The sequence below is a fragment of the Serinus canaria genome, chromosome 2 (genome assembly GCF_022539315.1).
Source record: "Serinus canaria isolate serCan28SL12 chromosome 2, serCan2020, whole genome shotgun sequence".
NCBI lineage: Eukaryota > Metazoa > Chordata > Aves > Passeriformes > Fringillidae > Serinus > Serinus canaria.
In genome coordinates, this window is record NC_066315.1 from 60,800,221 (window position 1) to 60,821,898 (window position 21,678).

The 21,678-nt window shown below is 37.2% G+C and overlaps 1 protein-coding gene across 2 annotated transcripts in view; it reads right to left on the minus strand.

The window, feature by feature from the left end:
• Nucleotides 1–21,678, minus strand: part of CDKAL1 (CDK5 regulatory subunit associated protein 1 like 1) — a 378,008-nt gene that overhangs the window by 26,806 nt on the left and 329,524 nt on the right. For both annotated transcript variants that reach the window (XM_009093895.4, XM_030241687.2), the window contains exon 14: nt 882–965. In XM_009093895.4, the coding sequence (XP_009092143.2) occupies nt 882–965 (84 nt within the window). The remainder of the gene's footprint in view (nt 1–881; nt 966–21,678) is intronic.

The window sequence follows — 21,678 nt, forward strand, 5'->3', positions numbered from 1 at the left end:
TTGAGCAGAAATAACAATTTTGTGAAATTGATCTGTGTACGTCCTACCTAGCTCAAAGATAATGTTTTTGTGTGGCAAAAATTTGTCTACTGGAGTACACAAAAGGAAATGACAAAAACTAGAAGGAACGTATTCAATTCAGGGGGACCCACACAAGCCTGAGAAGTGAACACACAAAAGAAAAATGAGGTCCAACAAGTCCAAGTGCAAGGAGCTGCAGCCAGGTTGGGGCAATCCCAGACAGAAGTACAGACTGGGAAAAGAACTCACGGAGAGTGAGAACTTTGCTGCCAAAAAGGACTTGGGGGTGCTGGTGGACGAGAGGCTGGACATGAGCCAGAAATGTGCACTTGCAGACCAGAAAGCCAATTGTATCCTGTGCTGCATCCAAAGAGGGGTGGCCAGCATGGCCCCTTCCAGCCTAAACCATTGCATGATTCCATGAAACACAATAAATCATGTTGAAGTGTTTATCTAAAAAAGCTTCTGACCCTTCTATTGTTAGGATTTTTTTTTTTCAAATTGCATTGCCTGAAACACTTTTCAGAAAGATGTATGCAAATTGTCATGACTCAACTATTCAGAAATCCCCACTTTGGGGACATTGAAATGAAAATTACTGCAATAATTAACAGCTTCTTAAACCATGCTGTACACTCAAACATCCACTGTATATTTCTTAACATAATTTCAGGTAAGTTATATTTACAACGTAATAATAAAACAAAATATATCATTAAAAAGTCTTAATGGTCACATGTTTCCTGGAAAATGCTTATTTCTGTACTCTATTTTTTTTTTATCCCAACACACTGTGTTGCTGAGATTATCAGAAAGCAAAGAGAAAAGAAAAATATGTTATTTGGTTTATTTAACTGTACCTGCTCATAGAAAGGATTGTGAGCAACGTAGTAATTGGAGTCAAAGGATTCTTCTGTCACCAGAACTCTCTGCCTCTCACCAACCTGGAAAATAGAAGATGAGAGATGACTTAGAAAGCAAAACCAATGAATTAAACTGAGAACTTCAGCTACAAACAAATGCCCTTAGCAGAAATGATCAAATTCTCTGAGGAAACTCTGTATCAGCAAGAAAGTGGAATAGAGAAAACCTTACTTACAAGAGTCTAAAACTGACAGGGTTAAAAGAATCAAGGGATAGAACTGAAGGGCTGTAACAAAAAAAGCATGAGAGCCTAACATGATAATCCACTTCAGAAATATTAACTGATTTTTATTTATTAACATGATAGAAAATAAAAATGTCAGATGTGAACTAAGTCCATTACCTTTTCATCCACCTAATGAAAAAAATCTGTGATCAATCACCAAAAGGATGTCTTTTGTATAAAAGTCACACTTGTAATTTACAATGTTGGGGCATCTCCTTATTCCCTCTTGGTGATCTCATTTCTCTGTACTCATGAGATCACACTGATTTCCATGGCAGTGGAGCCAACACTGCATATTACAAAGACTCAAGAAGAAGAGTTTTTAACAACTCACAGACCCAACACACTAAAGGCAAAATAAACACTGGTCTGGAAAGATCTGTGTTTCAATCATACTTCTCAACTTTCAAATGCACTTACACTGTTCAAAGAAGCACCAATTTTAAAATTAAATTGAAGACTCAAAGACAAATCAGTTGCATTTAGGGACCAGATATGGGACAAAATCCGACTTTCCCCAAAGTTCAAAATCTCCCTCTGGTCTTGTCCATTACTAAGTTTATGATGAAGTGTATAGTTTAATTTCTGCCAACCTGGAAAGACATTTAGCTCACACTTTTAGTCTAAGCCCATCTCTACTTTTTCCATCTAAACGTGCTCTAGATTATTTCCAAACTATTTGACAAATGCATTCTGCAAATTACAACTGTCTAGCAAGTTAAATTTACTCACTGCTTTTATTACTATTCTGAGACTCAAGAAGGTTTCACATTTTACTTCACAGTTTTAATATCCATGAGCAAAGTTACATTCCCCTCCCCTCTCCCTGAAAGATTCCCACCACAACCTAGAGGCAGCTGTTACACACAAGTTTTAAGATCTCCATCATAAGTTCCATGTGAACTCTGCAAGATTTCAGAGAGGATAATAATGTCTTGATTCTTTAAGGTACAAGCAGTAAAAAATAAGATTAGGATTTTCTTTTACAGTTAATTGTAGAAAATAGAAATTTAAGAAATAGGAACAGCAATGTCACATCTGCAGTACAGTATATATATATATGTACACACATGTATACACATGAGATATGCATATAATTCTCACTTGCTGAAAAGAAAGATTTCACGGAATAACTCTTGCCTTCCCTTCCTTGTGCATTTGTCTGGAACATTCCCAAAGTAAACCCTGGAAAGTAAGGGAAACAGCAAGCCCCCAGCTCATTTCCCGAAAGGCAGATAGACTTCACTCCCCAGAACCACAAGTAGTGGGATACACAGTAGAAGGGGCCAAATCCCCAAATTCCAGACCCAGTGACAGAATCCTAATAGTAGAAAATATGTATATTTTTGCATACTTTAAAGAAGTGTTTAAGACTTGTTTAGAATTTCAATTCTCTGGGAAGTCTGCAACTACAAATTACAATGGATAAAAAATACTCAAATTTTAGTAAAAACCCAGTGTAACCAACAGCATGGTGGTTTTTTTATTATTGTTTTCAAGAAAACAGTCATTAAATTTAAATCCCCAGAGGAGTTTTGCAAAACATGTCAATAAGGCACTCGAGATAACTACTCCAGTAATAAGATTACAGAAAACATTTCCCCTAAACTGAGAGGTTTTGTTACTTCCATAATATTTGAGACCACAGCTTTTAAAAATCACAGCTCAACATCTGCTGTAGAACGGAAGTGCTCAAGCCTCAGATGTCCTGCAATATTATGAAAAAGAGGAGGACATAATGTTAGATAAGCAACATTCACCCTTGGGCAAACGTGCTACCACTGAAAAGCACAAAGGCCAATCACCAAGTCATGTCCTCACATCCTGTTTACTATTTACTGACACCGAAACTTAGCAAAACTGGCTCAGAGAAATATTGGGTCTGTAAGTCATTTCTCAGTTGTCTTGTGGTTCCCTGGCTCTCTCTGGTCATATCAGTCTGCCTTCATCGTGGCTATGAACCCTGCCTGGGAGGCAGACTAGGCTACATGTGTTATCTTCATACTCTGAGATGATAGAACAGTAAGCATATTATGCAGAAAAAAAAATTTTAAAAAATCAGAGGGAAGAAGAAAAGAACACCTGTGTTAGATCATTTGATATAAGCTGTGGTTTCTTCAGAGACATGTTGCCAGTTTTTCTCAGCTTTGCTTCCAGGAGCCAAAAGAGGTCAGGTCTGCATGTCTCAGAGGGAGAGATTCTGGGCTCAGAATTTCTTGGGAATGGGAAGAAATCAGGAAGACTAAATTCATCACATAGGATCAGAATGGTGGCATTTAAAATTGAAGATCAGAAGCTCAGAGGAGCGACACAGCCTACACCAATTTACAGTACATGCATGCAGACAGACAGACAGACACACACACAAGACTAGCATGGTGCACTGTAAGGAATGAAAAGTAAACCCAGTAATGGTCCACTTGCTGAAGTTATGGATCTGTAGCCTTGGCCAAGGCTGAGCTCCCAGAGAGATACAATACTCAGCTATTTGCAGACTCCTTTGCCATAACAACAGAGAAGGAAAATTCCATTTAATGAGTTAGGCCATTGCGTATTCATGATCTACAAGAGTAATTGGCTACATGCATTTGTAAGACAGAAAATTACTATCTATCCTGCATCCAAGTATAATTAAGAAGAAATGTAAGTACGCAGAACGCAGCTTTGGTATTGAAATTTGTTCAAAAAGTGGAATATGTCATCATTTCTGCAATTATTCCCCTGGGATCTCTAAGTGCCTAAGTTTCACCTCTCTCAGAATTTAAATATGCAGAAACCAGACATGATATCTAATAACAGTCATAATTATAATAACTTTGATGATTTTTTTTTTCAGGCATGTAGCAGCAGAAGTAGTTCAGTATCTTATTTTTATTCCTATTCTTTCATCTGCTTCCATAGGTACACATGAGTTCCAGCTCTCAGGGAACTACAATTCTGCCAAAGCATCTGGAACTGAGGCAACTCAGCCCTGGCATCTCAATTTGGAAATGTTTCCTACAGAAGTATTATTTTTTACTTTATGGATGACATTAGGAAAATATTTATGAATGACAGCAAAAAAACCTTGCCCAGCAACCTCCCCCATGCCAAAGTGGACTGGTCACATAATCTCCTCAATAGCAGTTTGCTTTCACCAAAAATCATGCAACAATCACTGCTGGTCTGATCACTTCCTGCACTGCAACAGTTACCAGGAAGTTTGTAAATCTCAGAGTTAATAATCAAATCATTTAGGAACTTTTATTTCATTTTCATTTATCCGACAGGAAATTCTGACATGATAATTCTTTAACTCAGTTTTTCCTTTACCGGAAACCATGAAAAGCAGGTTTTTCAGCTGGCTGATTTTATAGAATGAATGAACAGCAAGAAATGTCCAAAATCTTTCTTGGCTGCAGTCAAATTAAGTTCCTCTCTTAAACCAAAACTGACTGAATCACATAAAACACAAGACTGATTTTTAAACTCTGCAACAGTTTAAGTGCCAAGGACTGTCCCTTTTTACATGCTTTGATAGAATATTGCTACGTAACATCAGCAGTGGTGCCTGCTGTGATTACACTCAGGTAATGTATAACCCCTAATTTATTTTTTTTCCATCAATGAAGACTATGATGGCACAGTTTGGATTTGTTACTTACTACAGCCAGAGCACAGGGCACATGATCTTTTTCAACGTTTCCTTATTGTTCTTTTACCTGTATTTTATCAGCTTTGTTTTTTTAAGAGCCGCTGATTGGCTAAAAATATATAAATTAACAACCACTGTACTTCTATACTTTTCCCATAGAAGAAAGAACACTGCCCATGTAGCAACTCCACTGATTTAGAGACAGTGGCCAAACCCTTCTTCAGACTAGGTTCAATTCATAGTGGAATTGGTAAGCATGTCTCCATTTCTCTTGAAGGCTGGCTTGGATTCTGACCCAAATCATCATGGAACATGCTCACTACAAGGCTTGGAAGCCACATAAAAATCTGCTTTCCTGTATTTGTTATTTAAGTATGTCACAAAGCAAGCAACAAAAAATACACACCATCACAATTTATGTGTGCATGTTTTAGCAGATTATTCTGATGTACAGAATATTTCTACTAAACATATTTGACCTTTATTACGTATAACAAAGTTCAAGCAAAAGCAATGAAGATAGAGTTTCTTCTACATCGGTTTTGGTTTACTTCTCTCCCGATTTTCCACTTGCAGTCTAATTATTTTGAATAAATTTTAGTAATTATGCAGACTATGTATTCTTCACTATAAAGCAGAAATGAACTGCTGGACCTATTTTTAAAAAATCATGTGAATCCATCTGTAAATAGGAGCCAAATTTCTTGAAAATTATAATCAAGCATTCTCTAGGTCTTCTGTTTACATATTGTTGGGGTGCTCTCCACCTGACAAAGAAGTCAAAGTGTGCCTCTACCTCCCTGTAAAAGCGACAAAGTTTCTAGAAACTTTGACATGGTCCTGTTTTGATGATACCAGAATACATCTCTTTTCAAAATGTCCTTTGCACTGCTTTGTTCTGCTATCCAGCACTGCTCCACCAAAATTTAGGATCTATACATCTCTCCCTTCCTGAAGGTAATCTTGGGGACAAAGCATGGACTTGTCTCAGAGCTTTTATACAAAGTTGTTTGGGATTTAAATGTGGCTATTGGAAAGCAGTAACATGAAAATAGTTCAGCTCCTGAGCATGACAATTTTTATGCTGGGAAAAATATACTTTCCTAGCACACAGCACAGACAGCTGCCACTTCACTAAGGCTCACATTACAACAGCTGTCTGATTCCAGATGGGTACATGCCTCTTTTTTATTATGTTATGTTCAGTGCATAACCCTGCACAAAACTACAGCAACAGAGTGACATAAATATTTAGAGTTCCATATCTTTTGCATCATACAATAATCAGGCAGATTAATCTTTACAGCATATGTCTGGCCCTTTTTACCTGGGCACAGAAACATAGAACCTGAGCACTTCAGTGCTGCAGAGTAAGCAGCTGAATTCACGGATTTCATGTATCCCTACTTCTTCCTCCCAAACCTAGACAATGCTGTCTCAGTCCTACAATGCCACTAATCTGCAACAAAAGCAAAATTCTCAGTGTTTTTCCTGTACTTATATTACTCAGGTTTTTTTCAGCCTTGGAAACAGCATTGGGTGCTTGTCTTCACATACAGGAAAGTATTCAGCTCTTAACTAATGAACTCTGGAAACCCAAGTGAAAAGCAGACAATGCTCAGCAAGGTGTCTCATTTCACCGTCAACCAATACAGCTGCCTTTGTTAAATCATCATTACTGAACTGCCCTTCTTTAAACAAAGCTGCAGAATTTTAAAGATTGCATAAAAAGGTATAACTTATAAAATAATACCTAGGAAAAGGGCTTTTTAAAATTTTGTTTTAGGCACACTTGCTTCAGCCACACTTCCTTCCACAGCATCATTCAAAATTCAGAATGGACACAGGCAACAGATGCCCACAGAAAAAAACTCTTTCAACCATTTTCCAGGCTGGCTTGAGGCAGTGCAAGCTGGAAGGAAGGATTAGGTATAAATTAAAAGACAGCCAGCTCTAATAGCACAAAATCAGCATAACAAAAAAGTGCTTTAGACCTTCGGCAGCAGGCGCTGCAGCTCATTAACAGCAAGCGAACACCTTCTCTTTGGTCCCCTTATGAATTTGTTGGCACAGTTGTGGGGGAGGGAAAAGGTAGGGAGAGAAGGAGGTGAGAGATAGAAGTAGACTGCTTCTGCTTTCTTGGCCCACTGCTCACGCTTCAGGGTAAATAGATCCTTTCTATTACTGTGCACCTGCATCTGACTGCTTCATTTTGATTTGGTCTCCTGCTGGGAAAATGTAGCTTCTCCCAGCACATACAAACCCTGCCATGCAGCTTAGATGAAAATTATATTCAGAGATGTGAGCGGTGACCTAAAAATGACAACTGGTCCTCAAAATATCTGATTCCTTTTAAATTCTGTAAGCTTGCATTTTGCTTGTCTCTCCTTTTCATTGCCTAGAAAAGGGGTAATAGAAGTAGAATGTTGGCAACTCTGTCATATTACATTTCCAAATTTCATTGACTGTGTACAATATTTCAAAAGGAAAATAAGTTTTCTGAAATGGGAGGTACATATTGCCCCTGAAAGCAGTCTCTCTTGTTGGATCTTTCTGTTGTAAACCTCAGCTTAAGAGAAAAAGGATGAGGTGTCAGAAACTGGCTTCTTTCTGGATCTGGCACACCGTTGCTAAGACGCCGTTTTGTTGAGCTCTCTCACTGTTTCCACAAGTGCAAAATCCAATTCTGTTACACACAGGAGTGACCACAGAGCTGGGGAAAGTGCTTCAGCAATATAAAATACTCAGTGTAAAACTGGTATTTTAGATTATCAGGTAGCATAAGCACTCAAGCAACTCCCTTAATGTAATACTGGCAAAAGCCTCTCCCTTCTTCTCTTTTTCAAATGATCTAACAAACTGGATAAAACTGTTGCAAATATCTACAGAAAAATTCTAAATAAAAATATCATCTCAAAATACGAACAACAAACATCTCAAAATACGAACAACAAACATCTCAGAAGGTAATATACGTTTAAGGTCTTCCTTACATACCCCTAACATTTCACAAATAAACAAAAAAAATAGACAATGAGTCTACCCTTAAAAAAACTTGACATTAAAAATAAAAGTATGGGAAAGCATACTGTCAACGCTGATTTTAGAGAATGGAAGATGGCCTTTAGGAGAATCTTTTCATTTTCAATTTCCAGCCAATTTGGCAATCAGATGGATTATGGTGGCATGAGTAAACAAATATATGGGTTCTTTAAATTTTATTGTGCTTTTTTCTAATACCAAGCTAAGCCTGTAGTGAAATGAGGCAACCAAGCTTAAAAGAATGATGGTCTTTGTTAGGAAAGGCAATTCTTATGCTTCTTCTGTGAAATTATTTAGTATTATTTAGATTGGGTGTTTTTGCTGGAAGCAGTTCCTTAAGACATACTGTGTATTTCCAAGTGATTTAAGCACAATATGAAGTGGTAGTTGCTAAGGCAACAATGTGCAATTCCTGTTTCGGTGATCTCTCTTAACAGCTGCATAAGCCCAGGCAAGTATCAGTTATATGAGAATTTATAAATCAGCTTGGTAAATACCCTATCAAATAACTTCTCCAGGAATTGCTTTAAGAACTCACAATACCAAACTGTTTACTCAGACTGAAGTCTTGTCCACACTACGGAAATAGAAGTGCTCAGCAGTGGCTCTGTCAGGAGGGTGCTGATGTAGCACAGAGTGATGCAGGGCTGTGTTCAGCACCAGCAGCTGTGGAAGAGAATTGCCAGGAATAATAAGGAATAATAATTGCCAGGAATAATAAAAGGCCCCAACGTAAGCACCACTTCAGTAAATCGCAGCCGAACCACAGGTCGCTTCCTCACAGACAAAACAAAGCAGGAAAGATTTAGGAACAGATGAAAATACTGGATTTGAGAACACAGATGACAAAGTGAACACAGCAGTGATACAAATCAACACTCAGTTTTGTCTCCCCTGACATGATGCTACGATCTCTTCAGTAAGATTGGGTGCTCCTAGAATTCATCCGATATTTTTTGGTCAAATACACTAAAAGTGTAGCCTGATATTTGTTAATCAAACATACCAAAAAGATTGCAAAAAAAGGTCTGACTTCTCTCCAAAATATCATTACAATTTTTCTGCTCATCCTACAACTGAGGCCGATGTTCTCTGTTCATCTCATCTGAGAAGAAAGGGAGAGCAGATGGGATAAAACAGAAAAAAACAAAGGTTCAAAATGACCCTGTATGCAAAGCCAAACCCAACTCTCCCCCAAAATCTACTAAAAGCTCTCTTAATACATTTAAAAACATACAAAACACCTAAAAAAATCACTGTGAGTTAATTAACTTAGAACACAAAATGGTGGCACTGAGAGTTAAAAAGGGCATAAATATGTATCAGCCTTCTTTTCAAAAGAATATAAAAATTCTTCCTGCCTACACGAAACACGAGCATCTAAAAAAGAATTCTGAACATCATCAGAACCTGCTAATGTTAATGAGGACAGGATAATGATATTATTTTCTTTTGTTTTGAAGGTAGACACTATATGATCAAAAATTACACACTTCAGGGGGTTTCTTCAGTCTGAGGCAAGGTAAGACCCTAGAACTGCTGACACTTCTAGCGGCATAATGCTGAATGACAAATAACATCAAGGGCTCACAGAGGGACCAAAGTGAATGAGTCATTAAATAATGATAAATGCAGTGTGACTTTACATTATTTAGAATTTAATAGCAACTACTCTCGAGCTAGATGGGATGCATTTTACTATTTTTAAACTGTATGCCAATTATTTACATCTAAAAAAGGTAAACAAAAGAAACAACTCCTCATTAGCAAACTAGAATGACAATTCTGGCCAATTCTTTATTATCCATTCAAGGAAATGAAAATAAATCAGTCCAAGAAAATTGTAAGATAAATCACTTCTGTTCTAAAAAAAGAAGAAAGAAATTACTACTATGGACTAAATATCTTTCTAATGACTTCTCCATAACTTACTCAGTTTGCAAGGCTATGCCTAAAGTTAACACAGGAACCTCATCTGGGTGCTGTTGTGTACACTCATCACCTTTTGCAATATACCAGAAGAAATACTTCAGATTAAATCCTTGACTCCTTAGTAAATTCTCTTAAACATCTACTCCACTGTGTGCCATCTTCTCTTTAAAAAAGCCCTTATATAGCTCAGACAGTAAGAAGTACTTAGAAATTGGAAAACACCACGAGTTTCTACAACCCTTCAAATTAAGCAGCATCGCCCTTTGCTGTATCTGGATTTTAATACAACAGAAAGAGGAACCAGCTGTACAATTTAATTGCAAGGAAAATCAATTATTGAGATATGTCAACAAGAAATACTCTAGAATTTCCAAACCCAGGTATTATGATCACATTATAAACTTTTTTAATGAGAAAACATTACAGCTGATGTCAAATATTCTGTCTGTAGCTCTGTGCATATCACATCACTAATCAGACTATTGTGTTCTCACCCAGAAGGTTTCCAAATCCACACCAAGTGTACTGGCTATTTTATCAACTAAGCCACAATGGTTTAGAATAGAATAAATAGAATGGTTTGGACATACACACTAAACAATACAATACCTAGACAGGCCTGAAATTTCTTATGGTATAAAGTCTTTGCTAACAGGAGAGAACTAGGAAGAAGAATGATCAGCAATTGTGTGACACATATTTTTGGTCATATTTTTAACCCTCTGTGTGGGTATGACAAGAGGGGTGGTTTAAGTGTACATGAAAATGGGGACTCAGAGGGAGATTTACAGATTGTTCAGCAGTCTTGAGAACTCAAAGGAGGAGTGGCCCTGCCTATCCTTATGATTTTTGCAGACCATCCACAAAGGAGGTTGACAGCTGTGAAACAGGGCCTCAAGAATAGAGGATCTTCTTATGCCTCTGTGAAAAAAGCCTGCAAATACAAATAGAAATGTGCCATGTAAACATAACAATTCTCCAAGGAAAAAAATATTTTGAATTTCTATTTATGCTCCTTCCCTTTTGTAAGTAATCTCCCATTAATAACAGTCAAAATGCAACAGAAAATGAGAGGCACAGGAAACAAATCACCATTCATTAAAAGAAATGTACTAATGAATGTGACACACTAGGCAGAAATCACTGTTGTATTCCCACAATTGCTGTAAATGCTATATTCTAATGTTCTCAAAGCCTAACTTATGAAGGTATCAGAATGATGCAGAAATACTTGTGAGAAAAGTTCCCACATTTGTTTTTGCTGTTGCCTTCGCTCAATATCGGATCATATCAGAAGGACAGTAGCATGAAGCATTTTATTGTCCTATCCTGTCCTTTTTCTTCTTCTGTGTTTCCACCTTGCAGAGTATTATTTTACCCATATTTGACTGGAATGAAAAAACTGAGTAAGACTGAACAATGCTCCCACTTCTCAGAAGAAGTGTAGACTAAGAACTCAAGAGCAGCAAGATTGCTCCTGGCTTCTTCCCTCCTGCCTACATCTTACTGATTTGCCCAATAGTTTTTTTATTAGGCTTTTCTACCATGCCTGGCCTAAGACAATTATTCTTTTTATTTTCCCTGAAATTTGATCTGCTCCTGAAGGGTCTCTGTGAAGCTGTCTCATGCATGCAAGAAGAAATACAAACCATTGTTTCTATCTCCTCCATGTCAAGATGCTCCAACATGGAGAAGGAAAATAGACAGCTCCATGAAAAAAATTAAGCTTACTGCTTTCCACTTTTAAGATCTTCTCCCCTTTCACCTCTTACACCTCTCCCTCTATTGTACACCAGTAAAGCTGGTGTACACCAGCTTACACCATAAGCTGACAGATTCCAAAGGCAAAAGGCCAGTAATTGACTTGAAATTTTCTTTTAAACAACTGAGATTTTTAAACAAAATGAGCCAGGCCTAGATCTTTTTAGTCCCTCTTATACTTTAACAGCCAGCTATTGAATTCTCCAAAATGACTTCTGCATCAGAATCAGCGCAACATCTGTATCTTACTTCTATGTGAGAAACAGCAAGAAGAGTATAAAGCTACTTTCCATGATGTGATCACATAAAACAGGTATGTAAGACAAGAGATAGGAATGATATCTACATTTTACATTGTTTCTTGAAATTATGAAGACAAAGTTGCCTGGCAACTGTAGCTGAGTTCCCCAACTATACTGGTGAAGAGGTCTGTGCTGACGGAAGTCTCATATTGCACAACCAAAAAAATATTGTCAAGAGTGCCAGCATGGTGTCTGGAGTATTATTATAGCATACTATAATGAGAAAGAAATGAGAATGAAGCTAACTGTCCAAAAATAAGAAGGCTCCTGGTTTAAAAAAAATTTAAAAGTTAGTATTGTTCCTTTCTCCGAAAGAATATGGTAAAAATGGCAGCACAATTCACCACACTAAAAAATGACATAACTTCACATAAACTGATCACTTTGATCAGTTCTAGCTAGCATAACATCTTTAGCCAGTATCTCCTGCATCCAAGTGACTCTCCACATATTTGCACTTTCATCCTACTATTTTTCCTAGCTAATATGTCAAAGACTATACAAACACCTCAGGGTCACACAGGTTTCTCAAGCTCTAGAAACTTGACAGGGATTCCAGTAAAGATGGGGATTGGTGATTGAAAACTGGTGGAAACTGCTGGAAAATTGGTGGCAACAGAACTCAGAGGCATTGCATTGGTTTTGCAGAATGAAAGGGCATTTTTTGTCCAAACAAAGAGAAAACTCCATTCTACGTTCAAATCTACATTTTAACTGAGGATATCAGCAGCTTCATTTTTAATGTGAAGTTGGGCATGCCCTTATATTGCTTTTTAGTTTTCAAGATCATAAATTAAAACAACTTACAGATATGTCTCCCAAAAAACCCCTGCCATTTTACATAGTGGATTTTGCTATTCCATCATGTTCGAAAGCCAGTAGAGAGAACAGAGCTTTTGCTATATTTTTTAAGGAATACTGTTAAACTCTGAAGAATGCTTTTGATAAAGGAAATATTTTCCCTTTCATTTGTTCTGTATAATCAAGGACAGAATTTCTTCAGGTAGTATGAGATAACTGGTCACATTTGTATTTGAAACACTTTGAAAATACATCTTTCAACTTCTGTCATAAAAATTCTGATGATGCAATAAATTTGCCAAACATTTTGCCAAATAAATTTCTTTAAGCTGCAATGCAGTGAGATAAGCCAGCGTGTGTGCCACAAGTGACCTGATGGTCCTTCTAAAGGCAAAAGAAGGAGGCTCCTAAAACAAGAATTCATTCTAGGTTTGTCCCAGGTTATTTCTTTTTATGAAGGCCAGATGGCAAGGCAGGAAATAGAAAGGCTCATGACTGCTAGCACCCAGCAATCCTCATGCAACAGAAGCCTGATGCTGGTGAAGCCCAGCATTTATGAATGACATTAACAAATGGGATTGATTAAAAGGAAACAAGGTCTTCATACAGAGGCAAGGAAGATGAGGGGTCTTGGTAAGTCAGGCAATAATTTTTCTCTCGTATAGAGTCCATTGCTAAGAAAGGGCCTAACTCACAGGTTTACCTTTATTGGTTATAATTGCACACAGCTGATATTCCCTCTGCTCCAGGGTTGAAGAAGAGGTAATGCCTCACTTTCTAGGAAATTATTCATGACCCAGCTTCAGTGAAGAGGAGGTTAGCCTCTCAGAGAGGTTGAGATGAGTTATATGATCCAAACTCAAGAGAGCATGAAATAAATGCAGAACCTGTGAGAGAGGATATGCCATTTCATTTACACAAAGAGAAAAGAGATTGAATGAGGAAAGAAGTAGACAACTGAAAATCTGTTTATGAAGGAAGCAGATCAAGTAGAACAGAGTATCTGGAAGGGCTTTTTGCAAAACACAGATCAAATAGCATTATCTGCTCATACTTCAGGCTTCGCATGCATCAAGTATAAATTATTGCATGGAAGAGAACATGCTTTCAGAATCTGTTTATTGAAGAGAGTCAGGCAAAGAGTTTGCTGCACAGCTCTCAGAAAGAATCAGCTTTAGGCCTTGTCACATCAATGATTTATAGGGTGACACTAGGGAAATCAATTAAGCTCTCTACGCGCCCCAGTTTTCCCATCTGTAAAACAGGGGCAAGCTGTTATTCAAGGAGAGTGCTTTTCCATTTTATAGCCTTCCTGCTTGTGTTTGGGTATTTGTTATTTTGTTAATTTTTACATTATTCAGAGTATAGGTCTTATGTGGATGTGTTTTTATTTTAGCATATACCTGTTCTTGCTCCATTTTAACTGTTTTGGTTTTATATAAATTCATCCTATAATTTTAGCAGCAAGGTAAAAAATATGGCATACAATGTAAAGGGAACACCTACTTTTCCTAGAGCACGGATCTTTCAGGAAACTATTAAATCTCATGGTAGGCATGAATAGAAAATCCAAAGATAAGGAAGTCAGGCAAGTGTGGGAAACTGCTATTTATTTTCACTTTAAATTGTTTAACAGTTCTGCAGCATTTCAGCACTTCAACATTTAGTAATTCTATTAAAAAACTGCATAGAAAAAATAATTGACAAAATACAGTCTAATCCTCAGGCATGTTAGAAAAAAAAAATGACATGGTTGTCCTTGGGCTTCTTGTTTCATAAACTTTCTTTGTTTGTTCTCTGGTATCCACAGAGTAAGAAATTCACCATCCAGAAGGAACATCTAAATAAATACCTTGTTGAGGTTTTAGACTGGAAAAGGAAACTAAGTCCAGGGCATTGGTAGCCTTTCTATTCCTACATATAGACTTAAAATACACCAGTCACCACTGCCTTCATTTTTATAATATTCTACTTTGCTTAAAAATGGGCTGAAGAATAGAAAAGAAAAAAATGGCAAAATAGTTCAGAAGCACAGAGATCTAATTATTTATGAATATCTGTCAGGAGGGCTTATATCTATACAATGCTTTTGCCTGTCGAGGTAATAATACATTCAATTGGTAAAGTGGGAAGAAAACAACTAAGTAAATGTTTTAAAATATAATTTCTGTTTCAGTATGAAATGCTGCAGTCTCCTCTTAGGAGGAAGCCAGTACAAATGTGATTGGCAGACAGAGTAACAAGGATTTTTTCCTGTCCCTGCCACCTGAGCCCTCTGTTACACTGTGACTTGCATGAAGGATAACCATATAACAGTGAGGCCATCAAAATCTGACTCCAGTCCTGCCACGGTTTTGAAATTCTCCAGGAGACAGCAAAATTTCAACAACCAGGTTCTTCAATTATAGGAGGACTGGGAGATTAATTTAATGTGTTTAGATACTTGTCTTGCCATTGCAAATATAATCTTCTTACTCAAGACACACCAGCTGCCTTGGGCATTAGAAAGAAAATTATTATTCTGCTATGCATGGAATGGTGCACAGGACATTGGCTGAAAATAAAGAGAAATGATGGTAAAGCAAACACCAGTTTGTGGTTACATTGAATCCTCAGCAAATGGCAAATGACTCTGAACTGGCAAATCCTTTTATCATTGCAGTTTTTACAGTAATCTCAAATCTCTCCTTTATCTGCTTGTTTTTTGGCTTGTTTAACACAGAGACTGATGATCAGTGAAGCAAAAGATTTAGTTTAAAGGTGTCAGCTAATATCTACCACAGAGCTGCCATTAGTCTTCAAACTGGCTTTACAGATAAGAGCTGGCTGCTCACTGGGTGGCCACCACAATATTATTCGAGAAAATATCTTGAGGTGTTCATATTGGCAACTGGGTTACAATATACCATGCATGTGTCCAGAAATGTTATCTAAAGTCACTGAGAGGTTAACAGTAAGTATGTATGCTTTGTACACAAGATACTATTCCAGGAGAACACTGTGGTTGGGTGGTCTGATTTAAGCAAATCAAGTTGAGTCATATCATGGAGCTGTCTATTTTTATTGTTGTGTTTTGCCCTTAACAGATAACCCTTTTATTTTTGTTGAATACAAGGTACTTTCTGGTTTTAATCCCATGGCATTATATTTTTAAAGAAAACAAGTCTCTGATCTTTGTAAACTTCCATTTAGTTGATTTAGTCCCCATTCTTCCAGAGGTTGCTCTTTACACAAACTGCACTTGGACCAAGCACTCTGAAAGCTGCTGCAGCTCATTAGGACAGTGCAATTTTATATCCAAAAGCAGCACAGTAAATTACAGACAAACAAAGCCATTCTAGAGAGCAATCTGGAGACCTGAACTATGTAGCTGGCAGGGTGACACTATGTGGCCTTCAACGGGTCCTGATTACAAGGGACAGTGTTTTGCATTTCTGACTGCTCCAGCTGAACACTCAGGTTGGAAGTCACCATTCTCACATTAAATTCTGAAAATACTTTGTTATTGTTCGTGTGTGTTACTGGAATACCAGACCACATAGTAAAACTGATTTTACATTAGCCACCTAAGTTTGAATAACATTTTTGTAATTTAGGTTAAGATACCTCAAATAACAACAGTCAATGTTTTTACAAAACCAGTCTGAATCAAGATCAAAGCAGCACCTACTTGTTTCCACTGCACCCATGGTTTGAAACTGATTTCTATTTCTTGTGTATTTGCTTGAGTCAGTTAAAAATAAATGATCAGTTTAAACAAACAACTTGAAAAGAAAAACAGATAGAGAGGTGAACTCTATTCAGAACTTCAATGTATTCCAAAGAGAATTTCAGTGAATGCACAACAAAACCCCATAATTTAAATAAATGTTAATTTTATACCAGACTGATGCAGCCTTTCTGAGAATTATTTTCTTTAAAGACCATAATTGTCAGAAAGATGTATGGTTCACAAGGGAAAATGGATAGTGAGGACAAAATTCTCACTAGGAAATACTAAAATTAGAGTAGGAAGACTGTTGCGTCTATCAATACTTTGCACTGCACACCTGATATTTGGATTATGTAAAAAATACTCATCAGTTTAATCAAAAGGAATCCATTTAAAAACAGAAGGACATTGGATACAATTATTAAATTATTTGAATAATGTAGGGATTCCTCAGTACAAATGTACCAGAGCTGCACATAAGCCGTACATATGGATGCAATGCTATAAATCAGACACAAAAATGTAACTCTTGAAAGTAGACAGACTGCTTCTTTACAAAATGTAATACCACATATTTCCCTGCTTTCCTAGAATCCCACTGACAACTTTAAGCTTTAAGAGTAATGGGTTTCACCCTGTGAACACATGCCACAGAAGGCTGAGGGAGGCACTGCATAGAGTTCACTATATGGGCTGGAAACCTAAACATTTGGTTGCATCATATAAAAGAAGCACATGCACAGCAGATCCATCTGACATTTTCACACTTATTTTAGAAAATCTCTTCAACTTCCTCATGATTTCAGTCTACATTTAGTTCATTATGAAGTCCTGCAATTGCAGAACTAAAATTAATCAGAATCCCTTTTACTTTCTGAAGAGCACTCAAAAGTCTATGATTTTAAATTAATTTATGCAAAGAGAAAAGCTCTTGTCTTTGTAAGTATAATTCTAAGCCATATAAATCGAAAGTAAAGCTTTAAACCCGTAATGACCCCTTTTCCATCCAGTCTTAAATGGAGTAATTAAGCAATAACTTCCATTCCATCTAAGTACATGCAGCAGTGATGGGTGTCTGCTTGCTGACTAAAGCCTGAAGCATTTAATTGACCTGTGGGAGCTGATTATTGCAAGTACAGTCATATGGCATAGAAGCTATCTACTTTTTGCTAGAAGAAATCTTTCAAAGTAATTAATAATTTTGGTAATTTAAAAAGATTATGCATAACTATTCGCTCTGAAGAGACTTAAGCTGTAGTCAGCAAGCCTGCCACAGATTTTGAAAGATAATAATATCTGTAGGTGTACTCATTTGGGTTGTAAATTTGACTCTTCAGAGTAATCGAACAAAAATGAGTCATTGGCCAAGGGCTCAGTTCAGAACTCAGGAATTATCTCTGGATTTGCCTGGAGAGACTGACAATAAGGAATCCCTCACTGAATTTGCTTCAATCTGATGTTTGCTATTTATACCCTTGTAGCAGTGCTTAGAAAGGTCCTAGGTAAACGAAATTCATACAATTGAAAACAGGATACATCCTGTCTCAGACACCCTGCACAGCTGCACACAAGAACAGGCCAGTATTAGAACAGGCAGTCTTCCTGAAGCATGTGCTCCAAAGTCACGAGACCACTGAGCCTATAGAGAGATTACAATCTCCACAGATAATGCAACATAAATGCACTTTCCTTGGCCAACCTGCACTGCACAAAGAGGATATTAACTGCTGGGGGGAAAAAAATTTTGAATAAAGTCTTCTACTAGAAAGTGACAGTGACAAGAAGGAATTTAGAAGACATTTGTTTGCAAGTTCTCCTCTGTCTAAAGAACAGAGAAATAAATTCACTTTTAAGTATTGTGTCCATTGCCTGCTTTTAATAGATGTTGCCTCTGAAGTACTGGGATCAAAAAACAGATGAATATTTCCTTAGGATCTCAATGCCCAGGTGATGTCTTTAATGCCTCCTCAGCAAGAATTTTTAAAACTAAGAAAAATTACCACGTGTAAATATCCCTTCACAATCATGGAGTGCTTAGCTGAAAAAGACCCAAAGGTCACTGCAAACCCAGTTCAGCAGTCCTTGAGGGATTGTCTATCCCTTGGTGGACCTTCAGATGGGTGTTGATCACAGTGAGCAGCTACTTAAGAGATAACACTGACCAGCTAGTCCTGGTGCAATTCAGACTGTCAGAACTCATGCCTTACAAAAATGACCATTTGAAAAAAGAAAGCTTAACAGGCAATTGTTTTCTTTTGATTAAAAACTGGGATGTGAGAAGGAGGAGAATGGTGGATTTATTTGTTGTTGTTTTGTGTTTGCTTTTTTTAAACATCTGTCAAAATTTAGGGGACAAGAGAAGAGTCATAAGTACAACAAATACTCATTGGTGAAGCACTTTATACAGTATAGCATAAATTACCCTTGAATAAGATTTTGCATATATATATTTGGGACAAAAAAATTGTCACATCCTGGTAATGAAATGGGAATTGTTTCTAAGAGACAAACTGCAATATCTCAATTTGTTGGAAGCATCAGATGGAAAACTTCAGCTATCAGTTACACATCCATCTTTATTTAATATATTCATACACGATCTGGAAAAGAGAGTAGAGATCCATCTGACATTTGAAATCCATAAAGGAGATTAAAATGGAGAAGATATGGAAACACTGGTAAGAGAAAACAAATTGAACTATGTATAGAAAAACAAGATTCTCATTCTGAAAATGTCAACTGATCTATTTGAAAATACATAATCTGAAACACAGATGCTCTCTGGGAAACTTGGAAAGCAACAAAGCTGAAAAAGATTGTTGGGAGGACAGAACACTGGACATGAATTTGTAAAATGACACAGCAGTGGAAAATAACACAGTTCTACATTATATTAGAATAAATACACATATTTATATCATGAGTGTGGCACTAAGCCATTGAGCCTAAGAATTCCTTCAGGGCCTTGGAAATAAAGAGTTGTATTTCTTTACTCTGAAAACTCTAAGTACTATCTCATCCCCCTGCCTTTGTTTTTGGAAGTTTTACTAAATTAAACCTACACTAAACTAGAAATCCCTATTTTCTAAGGCTGGTTTTACCATAATTGAAGAGAGAAAAATGCACAGACAAATGGCAAATCAGATGTGAGCAATATTCTGTTTTGTGGTCACTGGACCTGAGCTAAAGCTTTCCCCTCCAGAAGTTAAATTACAGAAAGATTTGGGAATTCTGAGAAAAAAAAATTGACACTGGAAATCTGGAGCTGGCAAGTAAAGAGGTGAGATCACCAGGCTGACAAAGACAGGGAGAAAATAGTAACAAGAAGAAATGAGGCTGTGCAGCACCTCTGGAAGATATGGTCAGATAAAATCATTGACAGGAACCTCAGCGCATGGGTCAGTTAAAACCACACCAATCAAAATATTAGGAAAAAAGACCTGTGCCACATGAACCTTTATTATTCATCACATAAAGAGAATTCTTTTCAATATGTAGCTTTTCTTAGTCTTGTTTAGTTTGAATATGAATGACATTTTAAAAAGTAAATATTTCTGAGCATGCATTTGAAATTTTTCTTAAAATTTCTACTGCTTTGGTTATCCTTTGAAGTGTGTTCCTGCTGCAATATATATTGCCTTTGAATGTCAGGCTCCATCAATGCCCTTCAGAAAGAATACAGAGTTTTACCTTGAAATTGGATTGTCATATTTTAAAGGAAAATATTTTTATTTTCTCTCCTCCTCTCCTCTGTCCCATCAACTTCAGATGTTGCTCAGTAGCTGAAGCCTGTCTACCATTAGTATTTTATATATATATATATACACACACTAATACTATCACTTGTATTAGTAGTTTGCTTGTCTTCTTCTTTTTTTTTTAATCAAAGTAACCTTTCCACAATTAAGGAATCCTAGATGCAATTGTTTCACCCCCATTTCAGTTTGTGTAATAGTGGAGTGAATTTTGCAGTTTGTTATCTCATCTCTGTAGCACCACTTAAGTACAAGTGATCAGGAAAAGACCTCAGAATTCTGTCTGTAAGAAAACTGGCCAAGACTGTTTTACCTAGCACTAATTTTTACCCCCTTGACTGCAAGAGTTTATTATAAAAAGAATCAAATAAACTGAGTACATTTCTCAGAAATCCACTTAGGTGAGAAATGGATGCTTAACCCCACACATTTTGACCTCCCTTGATCAAGTTCACAACTTATGTGGAGTGGGAACTGTCAAAACCACCCCTATGCTAATTATGTAAAAATAACAAGTGATACCTTTTTCACCTTAAATGTAGGAAGAACTTTGGCAAGGATAAAGCAGCAATGAGATGGGAAGTCAGCATGTTCTCATGCTTACTGACTGACCCTGTAACACCAGTGCTTCTCTTTTAACTGCATCCTTCACAGAGCCCATCACAAATGAGGCCAGCTCTGGGTTTGCATTACACATGCAGTTTTTCAGGCAGTACTGGTTCATATTCTCTGATGTGTTATGAACCTACTGTTGGATGACAGGAGCTTTATAAGATGTCAATCTACCAAACTACTCCAACTTTTAGATCATATATTCATTCAGCTGCTCAGATCATAATGAGAAGTAATGAAGGAAGTACATATTCTGGTATTTCTAATGCTAATTTGCTCATTGGCAGCTGCAAAAGCCAACTTTCTAGATTTTGGGGGCAAAGTGAAGATCCAGTCTAATATTATTTTCCTCTCTGGCATCAGCCAGCTCTCAGACAACAAGAAGTTTAAGCTGTCTAGCAGCTAGAATTCAGTTTGGATTCACTGAACCCTTACTGGAGGTATTTGCAAGCGTCACCTTCGGCACAAATCCTCTGTCCCAGCTGACAGCCCAGCTGTATCCCCAAGATATATATCTGTATACTTTAGGGAGTAACTAACAGTAATCTTTAGCTGGCAAAAACTGCAGCTACTCTTGGAAAGCTACTTGAGCTACAATTGCCTGTGTTTACTCTTGCCAACTCGGCACTCACAAATTGTCCTCTAGCCCAGATGACAAATAAATAAAGGAACATTTTGGAACTTGGGCCTGGCTTGCAATTCAAATATCTAAAAAAGTATTAGCTCTAGCACCAATACTACGTTGCCATTCATGTCATTTTACAGATGGAGAGGCTGTGACTAAGCTGAGAATAAATATCTAAAATTTAAGAAAGCCCAGAAACAGCTTCCCAGGCTTTTGACACCATAGGTGTGCTAAGCACAGGCAATCTTTGCATACAAGGACACTTGCTCTGTAGTGAATGTGACACTTGCTCTGTACAGCTTGCCATTCTGAAATATTGAACAGTTTCTGT